General features: G+C 37.8%; 1 protein-coding gene across 1 annotated transcript; it reads right to left on the reverse strand.

Annotated features, from left to right (window-relative positions):
- Window positions 1-123: 123 nt before the first annotated feature.
- On the reverse strand, window positions 124-21,123 carry LOC133663314 (oocyte zinc finger protein XlCOF6.1-like). Its single transcript, XM_062067695.1, has 2 exons — window positions 20,825-21,123; window positions 124-4,349 (listed from the first exon to the last, which is right to left on the reverse strand). The coding sequence occupies exons 1-2, from the start codon at window positions 20,925-20,927 to the stop codon at window positions 3,118-3,120; spliced, it is 1,335 nt and encodes a 444-aa protein (XP_061923679.1). The 5' UTR covers window positions 20,928-21,123; the 3' UTR covers window positions 124-3,117.
- Window positions 21,124-21,679: the final 556 nt, after the last annotated feature.

Raw genomic sequence — 21,679 nt, forward strand, 5'->3', positions numbered from 1 at the left:
TTCTTTAGTTTATTTCGAACATGAACACACTTACAGCATAATAAATCACACAATTTCATATCATTCACTTTACATCATGTCCGAAAAGGAGTAGGAAGAAGCAAAGCTTATTTAATCCTACCCCTTTCCCACTCCAGAGCGTATACAAATATATACACCATTTACTGACCTTTTTATAATATAATGGCATCTGTGAATTAGTATATACAACAGTTTTGTAATATGTAATTAATTAATTCAGTCATTATTAACATACTGAGATGAAAAATATTGTCTTTATATTCCAGCGAGTTAATCCATTTTTTGGGGGGAATTGAGGGGATTATTATGATGCGTTCAAGAGTCTTATGGCCTGTTCCCAGCTAGGAATATTTTTAGTGCCGTGTTTTTGTTTCCGTTTTCTGACAGTTTTGCATACATAATGGCTGTTTATCTTTATTGTATTTATTGCAAACTGTAAGAATATGGCCATGTGTGCATTTTCCACCAGTGTGTTTACCCATCATCGCCAGCTCTTTATTTAGTGCAGTGCCTCAGCCTAAATATTATATACATCACAGTGTCCCTCCTTCCCATTTTAAAACCATGTGTGTGTGTTTGATATTGGGTTGCAATAAAAATAATAATACTCAGCTGTAACCACTCTTTATGCCCCATTTTAACACGTTCTTGCTTTATTAAACTCTTCCATTCCACACTTCCATACTGTACTTCATATTACATTTCTGTTTAACACCTTTTTTGCTGCCTCGTCATCCCCCTGTACTGTCACGTGTGTTGGCACCCCAACCCCGGCATTCTACCAAGCATCATCATCGCTTCACTAATTACTTCTAGCCTCACTCTTCCCACCCTTCAGTGCCATCAGTACTGCTGCTGTATCTGAGCACATAACTGCTTTTTGTGGCTTAATGTCCTCCACCCACCCAAGAGTCCTAAAATAGCTACAAGTTCTATTGTAAATACTGATCATTTGTTTTGAACTCTCTTGCCATGCTGTAGTTGTAACTATTGCTACCCTTCGAGTAGTAATTTACTTTACAAACTGGTTAGATTTGCTTGTAATCTGGCCATTTGTCCTTCAGATGTTTCTGAGTTAGTAGTCGTCTAAATGCACAACTCAGTCATGTTTTTCGTTGATTTCTTTAATTCAGTGATTATCATCAGCTTCTTTTTCTTATGTCCTTCACACTCAATTTTTCTGTTCCCATGTTTGGAAAAACAAAGTTATGTCAATCTCTAGCTGTAAGACAATGCTAGCGAGTGAGACGTCTGATGTTTTGGTCGAGTCTTTCAAGGTTCACTGTGACATTCGCGACACCAGCCAGCGGTGGGGATGCTTGTTACCCAAATTTTTATTCGCAACCTTAAAATTAACCTCTGGTCAGAATGCCCCCCAGACGCCTACCAGGGGAGGTGTGCAGGGCACATCTGGCTGGTAGGAGGCCACGGGGAAGACCCAGAACATGTTGGGGGGACTATGTTTGTTGCAGAGATGGTTGTCCTTTTGGAAGGTTCTCCTCTTTTCTCAGAGGAATGCTGTAGCTCTGACAGAGTGACCATTCGGTTCTTGGTCACCTCCGTGACGACTAAGATGAATGCAGCAATGTACAGAGACATCCTGGATGAAAACCTAAGCTTCCCATTCAACCTGATGGAGCTTGAGAGGTGCTGCAAAGAGGAATGGACGAAACTGCCTAAAGATAGGTGTGCCAAACTAGTGGCATCTTATTCAAAAAGACTTAAGGCAATCACCAAGGAACATGTTGTATACTTTGCAGGAGTATGTATTGAATAAAATGTCAAACTGCAAGGAAACAAATACACTGGTAAGTACAGTATATAAGTAAATGTACAATACATCTAATTTATGATCTAGAATGTACATCAATTGAGTATTGACTGACAGTGAGAGGAAGGGGGACTTGTGGTATTATCGTCTTTATGCCTGAAAAATTGGTGGCAACTGACAAGGAAATATGAAGAGGTATACATAGCCCTTGGGTTTACTGTAAATACGCTAGGTAATGAGGATATTTAATAACCTTAAATAAAACAACTATGTTGACAAATATATATAAATAAATCAATCTCATCAGGTTCTCAGTAGTACCCCAGGAGAATAACATTGAGTAGGTTTATTAATTTAATGTGACCACTGACAGAAGAGCGGCGACTCCATGCACAACAGCAGCACATTGTGCCAGAGAAGTAATTCTTAAACTGTGGATTCTATCCTGTAGTATGCCAATAATTAAATTCTGCAATTAAGTAGTGTTTTTTCTTATATTCAACACACAGTGGCCCAGAACATTGAATATACTGTACACGTTAAATAAAACCTCTAATTTTTTTTTAAAGAATACATAGGTCAACTACACTACAATATTTTAATGTTGATAATTATGGTGGTACTTGGAGAGCCTAATGTTTTCTGTGGTGGTACTTGGTGAAAAAAGTTTGAGAACCACTGTGCGGATGTGGAACAGTAATGTCCTTGCCCAAGCAAGAGAAGGACTGTGGTGTGGACCTACTGTACTCGGCCAGTAAAAACAATAGTAAGGTGCAACTTGTGTGACTGTTTTAGAATTTTTCATATTAATCAAAGACTCGTACATAGATAAATTAAGATATTTTTAATATTTGTTTAAGTACTCAAATTTTCAGGAATGAGATGGGGTGAAACGTCCCATCCTGGGAGGGGGGAAGAAGGCATGGACGTGATATTGGTTATTGAATGAATGATTGAATCATTTGACAATATAAAAAAAACACACATTAACAAGGTATTAGAGGGCCAGTAGTTGTCATTAGTTTCATCAGGGTAGAAAGAGCACAAAAAGTATTTGCATTTCTGAGAGAATATTCTGTATCATATCAAATCTTAAAAATCTTGGTATTGCCCATCACTGTTGCAAGTCTGTCTGCCCACAAAATGGGTATCCCACGTAAAGTTAGGTTCTATCGACCAATATGAAAATAAACGCCCCGGCTACAAAATAATATGATTTGTTTTAACATATTATCAAATTATTTGCATTTAAGGCACACTTGTGATTGTTAACCTGGTACTTATAAGAACTTTCATCACACCCACAGCAATGCAACACATAATCACTAGTGTGTTTTTGTGTGTCTTACAAGTTGTGTCCGGTCACAAAACCTTTTGTTGCAGATTGAACAAAGGTATGGTTTTTCCCCAGTGTGCAGCCTAGAGTGCAACTTCAAATGTTGATTTAGTCTAAACCGTAATCCACACACTGTACAGGAAAAAGGTTTCTCGCCGGTGTGCGTTCTCATGTGCATTTTTAAACTATCTGTAGTAGAAAGACACTTATTGCAAATCGAGCAAAGGAAGGGTTTCTCTCCAGTATGTATTCTAGAGTGTCTGTCTAAATCATTTTTATCATAGAATCTTTTACCGCACACAGAGCAAGTAAACGGTTTCTCTCCAGTGTGTATTCTTGTGTGTCTTGTCAAACGTTCATTTCGAGTGAATTTTTTACCACAGACTAAACAAGAAAATGGTTTCTCGCCAGTGTGCATTCTTGTGTGATTAACTAATGCCGAACTTTCATTAAAACCTTTCTTACAGACTGAGCAGGAGTATGGTTTTTCTCCAGTATGCGTTCTTGTGTGTCTTTTCATGCAACCCTTTTGGGAGAATCTTTTGTTGCATACTGAGCAGGTGAAAGGTTTCTCTCCAGTGTGTGTTCTCATGTGCATTTTCAAATCTTGATTTTGTACAAAACACAAACCACAAACTGAACAGCAATAAGGTTTTTCTCCTGTGTGTATTCTCATGTGTCTATTCAGGTAACGACGCTCACTGAAAGCTTTGTCACACTGAGAGCATTTCCAGCGTGTGTTGTCAATGTCAGTGTGACATGTTACATCACTATCTGATAGTGGAGCGAAGAGGTTGTCTGCTTGTGACACTCCACAATGATCTTCGTAAGCTTCTGTTGTCATGTGTTTAGGTGAGTTGTTCCTCGGAGGCTCCACCTCTTTCTTCTCCTCACTTTTGTCGTCTTCATCTTCACTCTTAATAATGACATTAATCACTGGAAACTGCTCTGGTCCTTCAAGATGCTCTCCCTTCTGACTGATGCCGTGCTCCTCATTTTCCTCTTTAATTTGTGGCTCCTCCTCCTTTTTGATTTGTAGGGGGTGTGGCTCTGTCTTATCCACTTTATTATGCGGAGGTTGTGGCTCCCCTTCTTCTACTTTAATATGGGAATGCTGTGGCTCCTTCTCTTCCTCTTTGTTGAGATGAGAATGTGGCTCCTCCTGTGTCACCCTGGATCTCCATTGCTGCTGCTCAGGGGGAAGATTTTCTTCATTGATGTCTGGAAGACACAAAAAGACAAACGTGTTAGAAAAGTTAATGTAGGAATAATATATTGTAGCAAAGAAGAGTACCGCAAATTACGGACTATAAGCCACTTTGAAACCTGCGGCTTATAAAACGGTGCGGATAATTTATGGATTTTTCTTCGCTGACAGCCGTAATGCGAATGGTTAAAAAAAACAAGCAAAGACACTGAAAAGGTGTGTTATTGTTTGTGCTATGGCACCATCTTTTGGATGAGTTCGCTCACCGCAGTGCTCTTCTGTTTAGAGCTTTAAACCGGAAGTACACATGCCGTACGTCTTCTTGTTGTCCATAGCGTTTTTACTTGTTTGGATTCTTTAATAATCACTCCAAGCAATGTTTGTAAGTTTTACAATATAACTGAAACAAGTCTTACTCACTAAACCGTCCCATGTGTGATGTCTGTAGGAGTGTTTAAGTCTGTTTAGCTGATTAGAGAGCTAGCTTCTGCAGCTAGTGGGTCCATAACAATGACTTCTGTTTTTTTTGATCAGCCGTTTTACTGTTGTGTTACAGGCATCGTTTGGAAACAATTAAAGTATGTAAATAAACATTTACAAAATATTTCTGTGTAAATAACTAATTTCACAACTTATATACTGTATCTGCAGCTTATTGTCAGATGTGGCTAATAAATGTAAAAATATTGTTTTGTTCTAGAATAAACAAAATCAATGTTCAGTGGCCCCACTGAACATTGGCAAGCTTTTGGTAAGCTTTTGGTAGGACGTCAAACATAAAAGAAAATAACACCACACTGACTATCACTGAAAAATCCAATGGAATTAACACTTATCACATATACAATGTACTAGGGTTGTCTTCAAAGAGTTGTAGATTTTATTTGGAGATATCGGACTCACCTATCAACCTCGCAGTCAAATCGTCAGCCTGCGTGAAATTTGACAAAAAGCAGCGCAGAAGTCACAAAAGTGTCACCCCTTGTTGCACAGTTCCAAAGGGGCTCAAACCAAAAAGCCAAAATAAAAACATGACAACAAGGACGAAACATCAAGAACACAAAAGGAGGAAAAACAAGAGCACATAGCGCCTGCAACCAGCGGCGCCATCTTGAAAAAAAATAAAAATCTTATCTTAAAAGATGTGTTTATTTTATATAGACCGCCTATATCAAGTATAGGAGGCATATATACATATTTAGGTAAAACATAATATATTTTTATAATAAATTTATTTAAACTTTCATGGTGAAATACACCTAAAAAAATTGTTTTAACCCTTCGTGAGGGTTGTGATCTTCCTCTAAACAGAATTATGTGAGCGTACCGTCGGTTGGCATTGCAGCAAGAGTGGAAATATTGTTTTATTATACTTTGTTATGGTTAGTTTGTATGTTCAGCACCTAGCAAGGCTGCGGATGCTATGGTGTGGCAATGAAACTGCATCCATCACTCTGCTTCTAAAACGTATTGCTCATCCTCTTTGTGTTCAGGCTCAAAAATATAAAGTCCTGGTTCATATTTTTTCCCCAAAGTAATTGCTGTTAGCTCTCACAAAGTCTGCTTGATTAGCATTGTTGTTGATGGGGAAGGGCTCTGTGGTTCCTAGCACAACATCACACAATTATGTGACTGGCTTCCTCATTATCTCTCAAAATGGCTCAGGAATCTCTGAGATTGATACTATTTTGATCATATCTATTCATCCACAAAATATGGAATCAGATATATATGATAATGATGATGGTAGTATTCACCTGACATCACATGGTGGGCCAGCGAGCGTCTGTTGCCATGACATTCTGGGCGGCATTTTGCCTTTCTCAAAGAAAAACACCCTATGCTTGTGTTGTTTTAAGCTATCAGAACTGTCCAAAACGCGAGAAGGAATAAAAGTTTTTTCAGAGTTCCTAAAAAAGGCATTTAAGAAGGGTGAAAAAGTGCAAGATTTTACAAAAAATGACGAGAAAAGTGTGAGAAAGCAGATAGAGTCGAAGAACGCACAAGTTTGCAGTGATCACTTCGTTAAAGGTTTGTTTGATATACTTTTACTGCTTAGTATTTCCCATTTAAGTATGATCTTGATGTTACTTGTACTTTATGTTGTTTCTGACTTTTTTTTGGAAACCACCAACTCGGCGAGTTTAAATTAAAGGAAGCAAATGTGAGCAAACCTACAAGAGTTACGTTTTTACTAAAAGGCAGCAATCATAAACTAAGCTTTCAGCACATACACAATGTTGAGAACTATAGTTACACTTTAATAAAAATAAAAAACCACACATACTTGTAAACAGTGCTTGCAAACAAAAAGGCAACAAACATGGCTATAGACCAGCGGTCCCCAAACTTCTTGACTCCGGGGCCGCATTGGGGTTGAACAATTTGGCTGGGGGCCGGGCTATATATATATATATATATATATATATATATATATATATATATATATATATATATATATATATATATATATATATACACATACATACATACATACATACACATATATATATATATATATATATATATATATATATATATATATATATATATATATATATATATATATATATATATATATATATATATATATATATATATATATATATATATATATATATATATATATATATATATATATATATATAAATAAATAAATAAATAAATAATAATAATAATAATAAATAAATGTGTGTGTGCGTGTGTATATATGTATATGTATATATGTATATGGGTTATGGGTTATACTTGTATAGGGCTTTTCTACCTTCAAGGTACTCAAAGTGCTTTGACACTATTTCCACATTCACCCATTCACACACACATTCAGACACTGATGGCGGGAGCTGCCATGCAAGGCCCTAACCACGACCCATCAGGAGCAAGGGTGAAGTGTCTTGCTCAAGGACACAACGGACGTGACCAGGTTGGTAGAAGGTGGGGATTGAACCAGGAACCCTCAAGTTGCTGGCACAGCCCAACATATATACACATATATACACGTGTGTGTGTATATATGTATATGTATATATATATATGTGTATGTGTATATATGTGTGTGTATACCTGTATATGTATATGTATATATATATACATACATATATATATATGTGTGTATATATATATGTATATGTGTATATATATATATATATATATATATATATATATATATATATATATATATATATATATATATATATATATATATATATATATATATATATATATTTATATATATATATATATATATATACATACATATATATTCCTCGCGCAATTGACTTAAAAAGCGCACTTGCGGCATGTCACGTTATCGATGGTAAAATGCATTTTTAGACAATATGATTTGCCTGAGTGGCTAGGAGATGGTAGAAAATGATTTTACGATAATTGAATTTTAAACAGTAATATTAAGTGTCAGGAATTTCACCACAGTTTAAACATTTTAAATTGGTGTAAAGCACTTTGTGTTCAAACTTGTCTGTGTATCAGAACTGCTACAGTGTATATAAATAAAGTTTTGATTGAGTGATTGAATACCGGTAATCGTTTTTAGTGAAAGCTTAAGACTGCATCTGTTTGGTTTACACAAAACTGTGCAGGACTAATTTCCCCGAGCATGTTTTGCACGCACATCTTCTTCTTCTTCACTTTCTTCCTGACATGACAATTTTTTTTTTTTGACAATTGCACTGTCATTGCTGGAAACACGAGATAAAAGCACCTCCTACTGACTTGTGATTGGTTAGACAATGCCGATTTCAAGCACATGGTTACTATGATTTGCGTATTTATAAGGGGGTGTGGTCTGAGCACGGCCTGGGCGTGCCAAGCCACACACATATCTGCGGCCGATTCCGAGTAGTTTGCGATGTAACAAAGAAATGTGCTTGGATTTGTGCGTGCTAACACTTTAATACATCTGAATTTTTATATGCGCACACCGTTTTTTGGATTTGAACTAACGTTTTAGTAAGAAGGCCACCCAACTGTTGTTACATGAGGCCCTCTGGTGTCTGACTTGCTAGCATTAGCTAACAGTAGATTGATAGCAAGAAAGACAAACATTTAGTTTTGCCAAAGCATGGGAAATAGAAAATTGAGTGTGAAGGACAGAGTTGAGAAGAAGCAGCAGGTGATATTCATTGACAAAAATGACTTGGTAAAAAAGATACACGCAGGGTTTCTTTTCACCAGATTGCCAACATACCTGTGGCGTTGGGGGCGGACCTAGGGGCTTGGTCAATATGACGTGAACCATATATTTAGCGTATTGCAATTTACCTGTGGCGTTGGGGGCGTGGCATGGTCAATATGACGTGATCACATAATTTGCGTAAACTGCGATGATGCATATATTTTCTTCAAAAAGGCTAAAAAAAAATGCTATACATACATTTAAAAGCAAATCTGTTTTATTATTAATTAGTATTAACATATATTTTTTCTTATTTATTGTTTTGCTCTATTTTTCAAAGTACTTTGTTGAGAGTGTTTCAAGTTATAGAGACTTCAATCCTTTTAGTGACTTTTTCTTTAATAAAAACAAAAATCCAGCATCCTTTTCTAGTGTTATTGGAGAATGTACTTATGTTTAGAGACGTTTTACTTCCTTCGCTTGATGTCTGCAACGAACAGCAAGAGCTGCAGCAAGCCTGACGTCACACTTATTTTGCGCTGTTGCATTTTCTCTCCTTAAAAGTCGCCACTGTCCTCTCAATATTTGCACATTGCACATGGAGCTGATAAAAGCAACAATAACGCCGGCCAATGGAATTAAAATAATTTATAAACAGCAAACATTTATGCATGAAAATATAGAAAAGCTGCTGATGGTGTGTTTGACGGAGAAGCAGCTCCAAAGACATACCGTAGAAGTCCGCTCACCAAGGTAAATTAGTATTATTACATTACTTCATAAAACTACTGTAGTTGTCTGTCCTACATTGTATTGTATAATTTGTTTTATACACTAGATGTTTGTTTTTCTCTTTTTAAAAGCTTGTTGCATGTTAAAAGTGTGATGTTTTGGGGGAACCAGAATGCAATTTTAAGTTCATTTTAAAAAGGAACACTGATTTGAGATACAATTTGGGTTACTAGCTCTGTCACATAACCCCGAAAAAGTGTGACCCAGGTACCACTGTTTATCTAGGTTTGAAGTGTACCGTGATGTTGTGTTCGTTTATAGGGATCTTCACTTTTCTTTTTTTAAACTTTGGCTATCATTCACAATCCCTATGTAAGACAAAAACACGTCTTTCGCTGTTTATGCTTTTTTGATTTACCAAAAATTTGCTAGCAAGAGGTAGCTTGTAATGCATGTAATGGGGATTTGATCTATTTAGCCTATAAAGCGCCCTAAAAAACCTCCAACAATGTTTAATATACATGGTGTAAATATGTATGTTATTGACCGTATTTTGGTCATTTTAAGCACTGCCGGAACTTTTTGGGTGCATTAATTTCAGACCCGTCGCCAAGTTTGCGTTTCATTCAACAAAAACAACTACTAATCATGGCACACTTTATGAGAGCTACTGCTACTGCTAGTACTGCTGCTACTTTGGGACAAATCATGATCCAGAACCTTATATTTTTAACAGAGCTAGCAGTTTTGTTGGTCCCGTCATGGTATGCACACCTTGTGGGGTTTGCCATCTGTCTGGATGCTTGGGGGCAGTAGGATGTGTGGTGGGCGCTGGACTATTGGGCATCTACGGTTGGGGGTCCGGTTTGGGTTCATGTGTGGAGGCAGGCGTGCGTTCATGTTTCGTCCAGAGGGTTCGCCTTGAGACCCAATGTGTAGAAACTTTAAGTAGTGTATACTGAACACAAGGATTTTACAAAATTATATTTATATTGCTCTGAGAATTGTTGTGATGTGGAGAAGGAGTGGGATTTAATAAGCTCTGCTGCTTTCTACTCCCTTTTGGACATGTTGAAATGAAAACTGTCAATTGTAATCTAGTATGCATGTCCGGAATAAAATGAACTGAACTGATTATACGGCGGATAAACTACACATTTTAGAAGCTGAGTGATAAGAAGATCTAACTATAGTGAAACACTAAGCATCATGTAGCAGTACTGCTAAGTGCTCAACAAGAAATACAAACTACGAACATAACAAAACAAACACTTACTGTACAATGTCTGCTCTCAAAAGGATCCCGAGTGATGGGATATTTAAATGATGATTCGTCATAATCAGGTAAAAAAAAACTGCTGCAAACAAACAAGCGTATTGTTGCTTCTTCTCAATGCTGTCTTCTGGTCGAAGTTGAATTTCAAAGTTGACCTATTGGTTTATGGCCACAACGTTCTACTATCAAGTGTGAGGCATGATTTATTATCTAAAATTAACTTTTACCAACTCGGAGGCGATGCAGCACCTCAGTATGTCAATAGCTGCATAAGCTAGTTGCCTCCTTGATTAAGTGTTACAAAAAAAATGTTCCTCTGTGTTCGCTCTTATTATAACAATGACGCTAATACTTGGTTAATATTCAGGTCGTGGCATGTAAACGGAGTATCGGTAGTGGTTTTTGGATGTTTTTAGAGGGGTTTACGGACGGAATAGAGGACTCCCATTAGCTACTTGGTTAGTCACCTCTTGCTAGCGTTTACCGTATTTTTCGGACTATAAGTCACAGTTTTTTTCATAGTTTGGCCGGGGGTGCGACTTATACTCAGGAGCGACTTATGTGTGAAATTATTAACACATTACAGTAAAATATCAAATAATATTATTTAGCTCATTCACGTAAGAGACTAGACGTATAAGATTTCATGGGATTTAGCGATTAGGAGTGGCAGATTGTTTGGTAAACATATAGCATGTTCTATATGTTATAGTTATTTGAATGACTCTTACCATAATATGTTACGTTAACATACCAGGCACGTTGTCAGTTGGTTATTTATGTGTCATACAACGTACACTTATTCAGCCTGTTCACTATTCTTTATTTATTTTAAATTGCCTTTCAAATGTCTATTGTTGGTGTTGGGTTTTATCAAATAAATTTCCCCCAAAAATGCGACTTATACTCCAGTGCGACTTATATATGTTTTTTTCCTTCTTTATCATGCATTTTCGGCCGGTGCGACTTATACTCCGGAGCGACTTACACTCCGAAAAATACGGCATTTACTATTTAGAATGCATACAAAAGAGACAACATAGTATGTGTTCTTGTCTCACTTTGGGATTGTGAATGTCTGGCAAAATAAATAAAAAAACATTCATCTGACTTTTTCTTATAGAGTGGTACCTCAATTTACGGTTACCTCAACTCACGAATCATTTGAGTTACGAGCTGTCACATGGCTTTTTGTTACAGTTTAAGTTGCGAGCATTCATGTGAGTTATGAGTATAATGTGTGCGAAGAACAAGAAAAAAAAATAGCTACGAGCTGGCTGGCGCAGACAAAGCCTGAACAAAACTCGCAAAATCCGCCTGAAGATATCCGGTCTTAGTAGCGGGAAAAACCCACCAAACCAAAGAAATAAAGCACGGCCGACCGTGCAGTCGAGACCTACTGAAGCTGTAGCCAGCTCCCAGGCCAGCGGACAATAATCAAAAGGCGGACATCAAGCCACGAAAATATGGAGAAGCTACTGATGGGAGGCTCGACTGTGAATACACCCCAACAGGACTTTACATACAACTGTTAAAAGGTTTTGAGCAAATTGATGATGTAAATTCAAGTAAAACCTTTAAAAAAATATTTGTGTATGGGTCTTTAGCTCCCTTGAAAATCTTCTCATTTGCTGCTTTACTTTAGATAAACAATTCACATATCAAAAAGGATTTCGTAAAGTTGTTAAGAGCCTATTTTTCCAGTATACACCAACCCAATGGATTTGAAAGTAAAAAATACAGATATAAATTGGGATGTGCTTGTCATTTTCTTACAAGTCCAAGTCAAGTCTTGATTCTCAAATGGCTGAAACAAACCTTTTCTCATCAGATGCTATCTGAGACAATACTGCATTGTTGTATTTTTGGGATTAAAAGTCAATACTGTAATACATATTCTATTTTTAGACACTACTTTTTAAAAATTGATCAGAACAATGCACTTAGCAGCCATGGATAAGGTGGCAAGATGGCGACATGACTCTTGTCAAACATCAAACATTAAGAAAACGTCAACAATGTATTTTGTAAACAAATATAAAACGTAATCCTTTCCAAACATAACTGTAAAAGGGGAAATAATACAAAATGTTAGTGAATACCGCTACCCTGGGAGTCATTTTAGACCCAACACTTAGCTTTAAAAAAAAACATATCACACAGATGTGCCAGAGTCAAGTACAACATCAAAATGTTCAAATGTATCAGGAATTTGTTTACGCTGGAAGCCGCTCCAACTTATTTTAATGCAATGATAAATAAATGATAAATGGGTTATACTTGTATAGCGCTTTTCTACCTTCAAGGTACTCAAAGCGCTTTGACAGTATTTCCACATTCATACACTGATGGCGGGAGCTGCCATGCAAGGCGCTAACCAGCAGCCTTGTTTTTATTTTTGTATAACATGTTGGTCTCAGGCAAGCAAAACCACCCTGAGGATATTGGAAACCTTGATGATGATGTAAATACATAAATATTACATGTAATTATGAATGTTCCTGTTACTACATTACATATATACAGTACTTACAGTGTGTATATAAAACCTTAATGGAGGTGTTTGGATGTTTTTTTTAGAGCGCTTCATGGGCAGAATAGAGCGACTCTCGTTGTTTCCATTGTAAGCAGACTTTTGATCGCATTTATTTACCATTTAGAATGCATTAAGAAAAGAAAAACATATGTGTTTTTTGTCTTAAATTAGGGTTGTGAATGATTGGCAAATTTCCGAAAAAATGAAGTTTCTCTTAAATGCCTACTGAAACCCACTACTACCGACCACGCAGTCTGATAGTTTACATATCAATGATGAAATCTTAACATTATAACACATGCCAATACGGCCGGGTTAACTTATAAAGTGACATTTTAAATTTGCCGCTAAACTTCCGGTTCGAAACGCCTCTGAGGATGACGTATGCGCGTGACGTAGCCCGGGGAACACGGGTATGCCTTCCACTTTGAAGCCAATACGAAAAAGCTCTGTTTTCATTTCATAATTCCACAGTATTCTGGACATCTGTGTTCGTGAATCTGTTGCAATCATGTTCATTGCATTATGGAGAAAGAAGCTGAGCAAGCAAAGAAGAAAGTTGTCGGTGCGAAATGGACGTATTTTTCAAACGTAGTCAGCAACAACAGTACACAGCCGGCGCTTCTTTGTTTACATTCCCGAAAGATGCAGTCAAGATGGAAGAACTCGGATAACAGAGACTCTAACCAGGAGGACTTTTGACTTCGATACACAGACGCCTGTAGAGAACTGGGACAACACAGACTCTTACCAGGATTACTTTGATTTGGATGACAAAGACGCAGACGTGCTACTGTGAGTATGCAGCTTTGGCTTCTAAACATTTGATCGCTTGACCGTATGTGCGCAACTTTTTTTTGCGTATGTACGTAACTTTTTAAAAATATATAAGCTTTATGAACCTTGGGTTAGGTGAACGGTCTTTTGGGCTGAGTGATTGTGTGTGTTGATCAGGTGTTTGAATTGTATTGGCGTGTTCTATGGAGCTAGGAGCTAGCATAGGAGCTAGTTGTTAGCATAACAAAGACGTAGGTGTTTTTATGCAGGATTAATTTGTGTCATATTAAATATAAGCCTGGTTGTGTTGTGGCTAATAGAGTAAATATATGTCTTGTGTTTATTTACTGTTTTAGTCATCCCCAGCTGAATACCAGGTACCGTGAGTATGCAGCCTTGGCTGCTAAACATTTGATAGCTTGACCGTACGTGCGCGTCACGTACGTAACTTTTTAAAAATATATGAGCTTTATGAACCTTGGGTTAGGTGAACGGTCTTTTGGGCTGAGTGATTGTGTGTGTTGATCAGGTGTTTGAATTGTATTGGCGTGTTCTATGGAGCTAGGAGCTAGCATAGGAGCTAGGAGCTAGCATAACAAACACGCAGGTGTTTTTATGCAGGATTAATTTGTGGCATATTAAATATAAGCCTGGTTGTGTTGTGGCTAATAGAGTATATATATGTCTTGTGTTTATTTACTGTTGTAGTCATTCCCAGCTGAATATCAGGTACCGTGAGTATGCAGCCTTGGCTGCTAAACATTTGATAGCTTGACCGTATGTGCGCGTCACGTACGTAACTTTTTAAAAATATATAAGCTTTATGAACCTTGGGTTAGGTGAACGGTCTTTTGGGCTGAGTGATTGTGTGTGTTGATCAGGTGTTTGAATTGTATTGGCGTGTTCTATGGAGCTAGGAGCTAGCAGAGGAGCTACGAGCTAGCATAACAAACACGTAGGTGTTTTTATGCAGGATTAATTTGTGGCATATTAAATATAAGCCTGGTTGTGTAGTGGCTAATAGAGTATATATATGTCTTGTGTTTATTTACTGTTGTAGTCATTCCCAGCTGAATATCAGGTCACCCCCGGCTCTCACAGCATCTTCCCTATCTGAATAGCTTCAACTCCCCACTAGTCCTTCACTTGCACTTTACTCATCCACAAATCTTTCATCCTCGCTCAAATTAATGGGGAAATTGTCGCTTTCTCGGTCCGAATCTCTCTCACTTCATGCGGCCATCATTGTAAACAATAGGGAACTTTGCGTATATGTTCAACTGACTACGTCACGCTACTTCCGGTAGGGGCAAGCCTTTTTTTTATCAGATACCAAAAGTTGCAATCTTTATCGTCGTTGTTCTATACTAAATCCTTTCAGCAAAAATATGGCAATATCGCGAAATGATCAAGTATGACACATAGAATAGATCTGCTATCCCCGTTTAAATAAAAAAAATTCATTTCAGTAGGCCTTTAAGTCCCCATGTCTGTACTTTGGTGTAGACTTTCAGCTTTAATTGATTAAGTTTTAATCTTTTTTATTATCATAATGTAACCAGGTCAGCAGTGTTTGCTTTTTCAGGCATGACAAGCGATGAATGTTTTAATTGGACATTTTGATTTCACTTTAAATGGTGTATATGTGTACAGCTCTGGTAATGGGTACATTCGCACCCACCTGCACAAATGTACTTCAAAATGTAACAATCAAAATAAATGACTTTTTTTTTGTTTAGTAGGGCATGCATATATAATATGCATTAGTTTGACCATTTAAAATCAACGATAATAAAAAGGAGATGCTTGGAAATAGCATAAAAATGCCCCAAAAACTTGGAAAAACGCGATTTATAGCGCTACTTTTTGGTGTAACCATCATGAGCGTTCTGTTCAGGTATATTTATTTTATATTTTGATAAATCATCATAAATAGGTATTGATCAATCTTTAAGCTGAGTGTATTTGATTTCAGTTTGCTTTTCACATCTTATTTAGGATTGTAGTTGAAACTTTTACGACCTTGTGTTGCGCTCATGATGGCGTAACCAAACTAGATTATTTTGAATATTTATTCCCTTTTTTACATTTAGTATATTTAAATATACTGTGTTTTATGTTTTTTTCTTTTTGGAACATGTACTACGGTATACATATAATACAATAAAGTCCCATATAAAATTATGTTTCTAGCAATACTTTAATTTTGCCTTTGAAAGTAACACTCCAATGTCCATTAGTGGAGCTCTACACATATGGAGTGTATTTTTAACATCTGAGTGGGGAAATGTGCATATTGCCGGGATGTTACCGACGTCACGTCCAGCTCTCGTCCCGCCTAATGAGTACTGGTGGTGGTCAAGCTAGCTCTGTTTTCAATGGGTACTATTTAGCCTTTCCCGAAGAAAAAAGGCTTATACTTGTGTTGTTTTCGGCTGTACGGACTGTTCAAATTGCGAAAAGGATAAACGTTTCTTCAGAGAACCTTGAGAGATTATCAAAAAGGGTTGAAAAGTGCAAGATTTGTGGAAACGACGACAAGAAAAGCAGCGCACACTCCAATCCAAGGGAGCAGAGTCGAAAAATACATGCGTTTGCAGTGATCACTTTGTTAAAGGTTTGTTTGATGTATTGGTAACGGTTATTATTTCCCAAATAATTAATATCTTGATATTATTTGTATTTCTTAAACACGTTTGCTACGAGTGTTTCGAAAAGCACCAGTTCTGGAGTTTCTCATATTCGAAAAAGAGTTTGTCCAGAGAAAAACTAAGGTCTTTTTTTAGTACTCAAATAACATCAGATTGCGAAGAAGAAAGGGTTTTTGTTACGGTAAGGAGGACAGCAAGAGAGGAAGGACAAAACTTCAATTCTTATATGCTTTCAGGAACATGTCAAATGTCCCATCCTGAGAGGGGGCAGGAAGAAATGAGCAAAGCACATTTTAACTCGTTTATGATACGAGCAAAAAACATGAATGTTTTGGTTAAACATTCACAAGGTTATTAGCAACATTAAATCACAAAAGAAACCCATTTGAAGGATAATATTTGACTGAAAGGACAATTTAGTCATCGACTGAAATCACAGCAGTCTCTGTCCTCGGCGATAAGTGTGGGTCTGGAGACATGCCATGTGGGCTCCAACCATAGGCCGTTAAAGTATCTTATCTTAAAACAGGAAACAAACCAAGGCTGTAAAGACAAAGCCGCACACACAAACTCTTTGACTCAAATTGGGGTTTTAGACAAGAGATTACTGAAATATCCATCCATCCATCTTCTACCGCTTGTCCCTTTTGGGGTCGCGGGGGGTGCTGCAGCCTATCCCAGCTGCACATGGGCGGAAGGCGGGTTACACCCTGGACAAGTCGATACCTCATCGCAGGGCCAACACAGACAGACAGACAACATTCACACACTAGGGACAATTTAGTGTTGCCAATCAACCTATCCCCAGGTGCATGTCTTTGGTGTATTTTATTGTCTAAATAAAAGAAAGCAAATGTGAGCAAAACCTAAAAGAGTTCAGCTTTCAACAAAGGCAGCCATCATAAATGAAGCATTCAGCACATACACAACGTTGACATCTATAGTTATATTTTGATAAAGTCGGGGAAAAGCAGGCTACTCGCAAAAAGGCACGTACAACAACAACAAACATGGCGTCTTAGACACAAAGTTAAATCATGAAATGTTTACCTTTACCTAGGGCTGGGCGATATATCGATATACTCGATATATCGCGGGTTTGTCTCTGTGCGATATAGAAAATGACTATATCGTGATATTCGAGTATACGTTCTCACGCAGTTGCTTTTAGCTGCGGGCATCACACTACAGGCTCTTCTCACTCTTTGTTGTCTCTCCTTCTCACAGAGACATAAATCAAGCGCACCTTCTTACATACGTCACATACGTATACGCCCTCGCGGAGCAGAGAGGTAGCGGCATGGGTAACGTTAGCTGTGGTGCGAGTGGTAATACGAGAGAAAGAAGGTGCGAATCTGGTAACAAATGAAGGAAGAATTAATTTTAATATTAGTTTGAATATGTCGAACAGACAACCATAATTTGTCAAGTGTGGGGCAAAAGCGTTGCTACAAAAAAATAGCATGACTGCTAATATGTAGCATCATCTGAAAAGTCACCCGCTAGACAATGAAGAGTGCTTGAAACTCCACATGTCAACATCACCGTTCGGTGCCACACCAACAAAATGCAGAGGTAATCATTTCCACATCAACACCGTATGAAAAAAATAGTCAACAACAGAAGGAGATAACGTCCGCAGTAACCTACCACATAGCGAAGGACATACATATTTGATTTCCTATTATGCAGCTAATTTTTATTTGACAGTTATTGAAATATCTTGTGTGACATCATGCACAGAAGTGCACTTTATTTGTTTTAAACTATTGTAGTGGCATTCGGTACAAAAAGTGCACTTTCATTTAGTGTTGTTTTGATATGTCATCTTAGTGACAACATGCTTAAAAGTGCACTTATAGCTTGTTTCAAAATGTCTCTGACAATCTTGCACTTTCTGTTTTGAAATGACATGTATGTTTGTGCTACTGCTTAATAACTGTTTAATAAATACAGTTTTGGTCAATTGACTTAGTTGTGATTTCCCTCTCTGCATGAAAGTTTAAAATGAACATACAGTATATTAATGCAGTATGAACAAGATTGTTTTAATGTAGACACATAGAATCATCATACTGGTGTGATTATATGCATCAAGTGTTTATTCAAGGCTAAGGCAAAATATTGAGATATATATCGTGTATCGTGACATGGCCTAAAAATATTGAGATATTAAAAAAAGGCCATATCGCCCAGCCCTACCTTTACCCGAGCAAAAATTACGCATATTTTTCTGGGAGAGTCAATTGATACAAATTTCCTTGACCCAGCCGCAGTCACACACAAATAAGTTGTATACCTTTGTGCTTTTCCAAGTTTCGATCTGTTTTGTCCTGTAGAATGGCGTCTGGAGCACAATGGCTCCATATGTGATTGATTGAGACTTTTATTAGTAGATTGCACAGTACAGTACATATTCCGTACAATTGACCACTAAATGGTAATACCCGACTTGTTTAAGTTGGGGTCCACGTTAATCAATTCATGGTACAAATATATACTATCAGCATAATACAATCATCACACAAGTTAATCATCAGAGTATATACATTGAATTATTTACATTATTTACAATCCGGGGATGGTATGTGGAGGGGGTTGGGGCGGCGGGGTTAGGTTTGGTTGATATCAGCACTTCAGTCATCAACAATTATATCCTCTGAGAAATGGACATTGAAACAATGTAGGTCTGACTTCGTAGGATATGTACAGCGAGCAGTGAACATAGTGAGCTCAGAAAGCATAAGAACAAGTATATACAATTGATTATTTACATTTGATTATTTACAATCCGGAGAGGTGGGATGTGGTGGGGGGAGGGTGTTAGTTTAGGGTTGTAGTTGCCTGGAGGTGTTCTTTTATTGCGGTTTTGAAGGAGGGTAGAGATGCACTTTCTTTTACACCTGTTGGGAGTGCATTCCATATTGATGTGGCAAAGAAAGAGAATGAGTTAAGACCTTTGTTAGATCGGAATCTGGGTTTGACGTGGTTTGTGGAGCTCCCCCTGGTGTTGTGGTTATGGCGGTCATTTACGTTATGGTAGTAGTTTGACATGTACTTCAGTATCAGGGAAGTGTAGCAGATTTTATAGACTAGGCTCAGTACAAGTTGTTTTACTCTGTCCTCCACCCTGAGCCAGCCCACTTTGGAGAAGTGAGTAGGAGTGAGGTGTGATCTGGGGTGGAGGTCTAGAAGTAACCTGACTAGTTTGTTCTGGGATGTTTGGAGTCTAGATTTGAGGGTTTTGGAGGTGCTGGGGTACCAGGAGGTAATCCTTAATATCCCTCGACAAATCTTTTTTGATAAAGTATAGGGGTGTGTTCCATTGTAGTTTTTTTTGCTCATATCTGCTTATCCAGGAAGATTTAAGCCTCTTTTGTACTCAGATAGTTCGCGCGCTGCTTGCTGTACAACAGCCTCCTTAGCTTGGTCAACCACCACTGATTTTTCACTTCCGGGAAGAAGTCACGTGTCGGAATACCAGCTTTCTCGTGGACATGACCTTAAATACATGCGCAATGACGTCACAAACAAGTATGTGTCACCAGAGTCGTCGAATAATTAGGCCAGTCAACAAATCATCGACTAATCCTAGCAGTCCTGGTTAAATTGCAGACAAATCATCGACTAATCCTTGCAGTCCTGGTTAAATTGCAGACAAATCATCGACTAATCCTTGCAGTCCTGGTTAAATTGCAGACAAATCATCGACTAATCCTAGCAGTCCTGGTTAAATTGCCGACAAATCATCGACTAATCCTAGCAGTCCTGGTTAAATTGCCGACAAATCATCGACTAATCCTAGCAGTCCTGGTTAAATTGCCGACAAATCATCGACTAATCCTTGCAGTCCTGGTTAAATTGCCGACAAATCATCGACTAATCCTAGCAGTCCTGGTTAAATTGCAGACAAATCATCAAATAATCCTAGCAGTCCTGGGTTAAATTGCCGACAAATCATCGACTAATCCTAGCAGTCCTGGTTTAATTACTGACAAATCATCGACTAATCCTAGCAGTCCTGGTTAAATTGCCGACAAATCATTGACTAATCCCAGCAGTTCTGGTTAAATTGCCGACAAATCATCGACTAATCCTTGCAGTCCTGGTTAAATTGCCGACAAATCATCGACTAATCCTAGCAGTCCTGGTTAAATTGCCGACAAATCATCAAATAATCCTAGCAGTCCTGGTTAAATTGCCGACAAATCATCGACTAATCCTAGCAGTCCTGGTTAAATTGCCGACAAATCATCAAATAATCCTAGCAGTCCTGGGTTAAATTGCCGACAAATCATCGACTAATCCTAGCAGTCCTGGTTTAATTACTGACAAATCATCGACTAATCCCAGCAGTTCTGGTTAAATTGCCGACATACCTTTAGTGTGTAGCACATCTGGAGCCTTGCTAACAGCTTCCAGTTGTTGTAGTCGCTCCTTCTCCTCCCTTGTGCGAGAAAGCCCCTCCTCGCACGACGCCATCGTTCTTTTAAACAGTCCTAATTTTGCTGCAATAATCACTTTTTCCTTAACCCTACCAACAATTTGAATGTGTTTGACTCGATAACACTTCGTCGTCGTCCGCCTTTTGTCTCGCGTCAGCCTTGAAGCTTCGCTGCAGTGCTAACGTTCGCCTTTTTTTTTTCTTCGTTCGAAGTTTCACGGGAGCTGAATCCGCCATAACGTTACATCGCTGCCACCTTGCGGCAGTTTTTGAAACTTTTATTAGTAGATTGCACAGTGAAGTACATATTCCGTACAGTTGACCACTAAATGGTAACACCCTTTGAATGAAGACTCCTCAGACTGCCAAACGCTGCTAAAAGATCAAAATTAAAATCGTTTTTTATTGTAAAGAATATGTGCAACGTAAACAATCAATCCAATATTTTGTGACATAGCCTGCACCTGGAAACAGTGATGGCCTAAATGTCAAAATAAAAGTTTGTAAAATTAGAATGAACACATTTTCACAGAATTAAACAAGAAAAAGACAAATAACCTTTTGGTGTTTAACAGTTTTTATTTTGGAGTTTCATAACAGTAATACAATACAATTTTAAATGTTATTAGTCTGTCATATAATGAATTCAACACAATGTCTAGAAATAGAAATAATGTTTTAGAATTACTGGTTAGTCTGTACTTCGTTTTGTACAGCAAAGCTCACAGTTTTATAGCGGAACTATTGAGTAGGTGTGAATGTTGGTGTGCACAAATACAATATATGGGAC

This window comes from Entelurus aequoreus, linkage group LG13 (assembly GCF_033978785.1).
Source record: "Entelurus aequoreus isolate RoL-2023_Sb linkage group LG13, RoL_Eaeq_v1.1, whole genome shotgun sequence".
NCBI lineage: Eukaryota > Metazoa > Chordata > Actinopteri > Syngnathiformes > Syngnathidae > Entelurus > Entelurus aequoreus.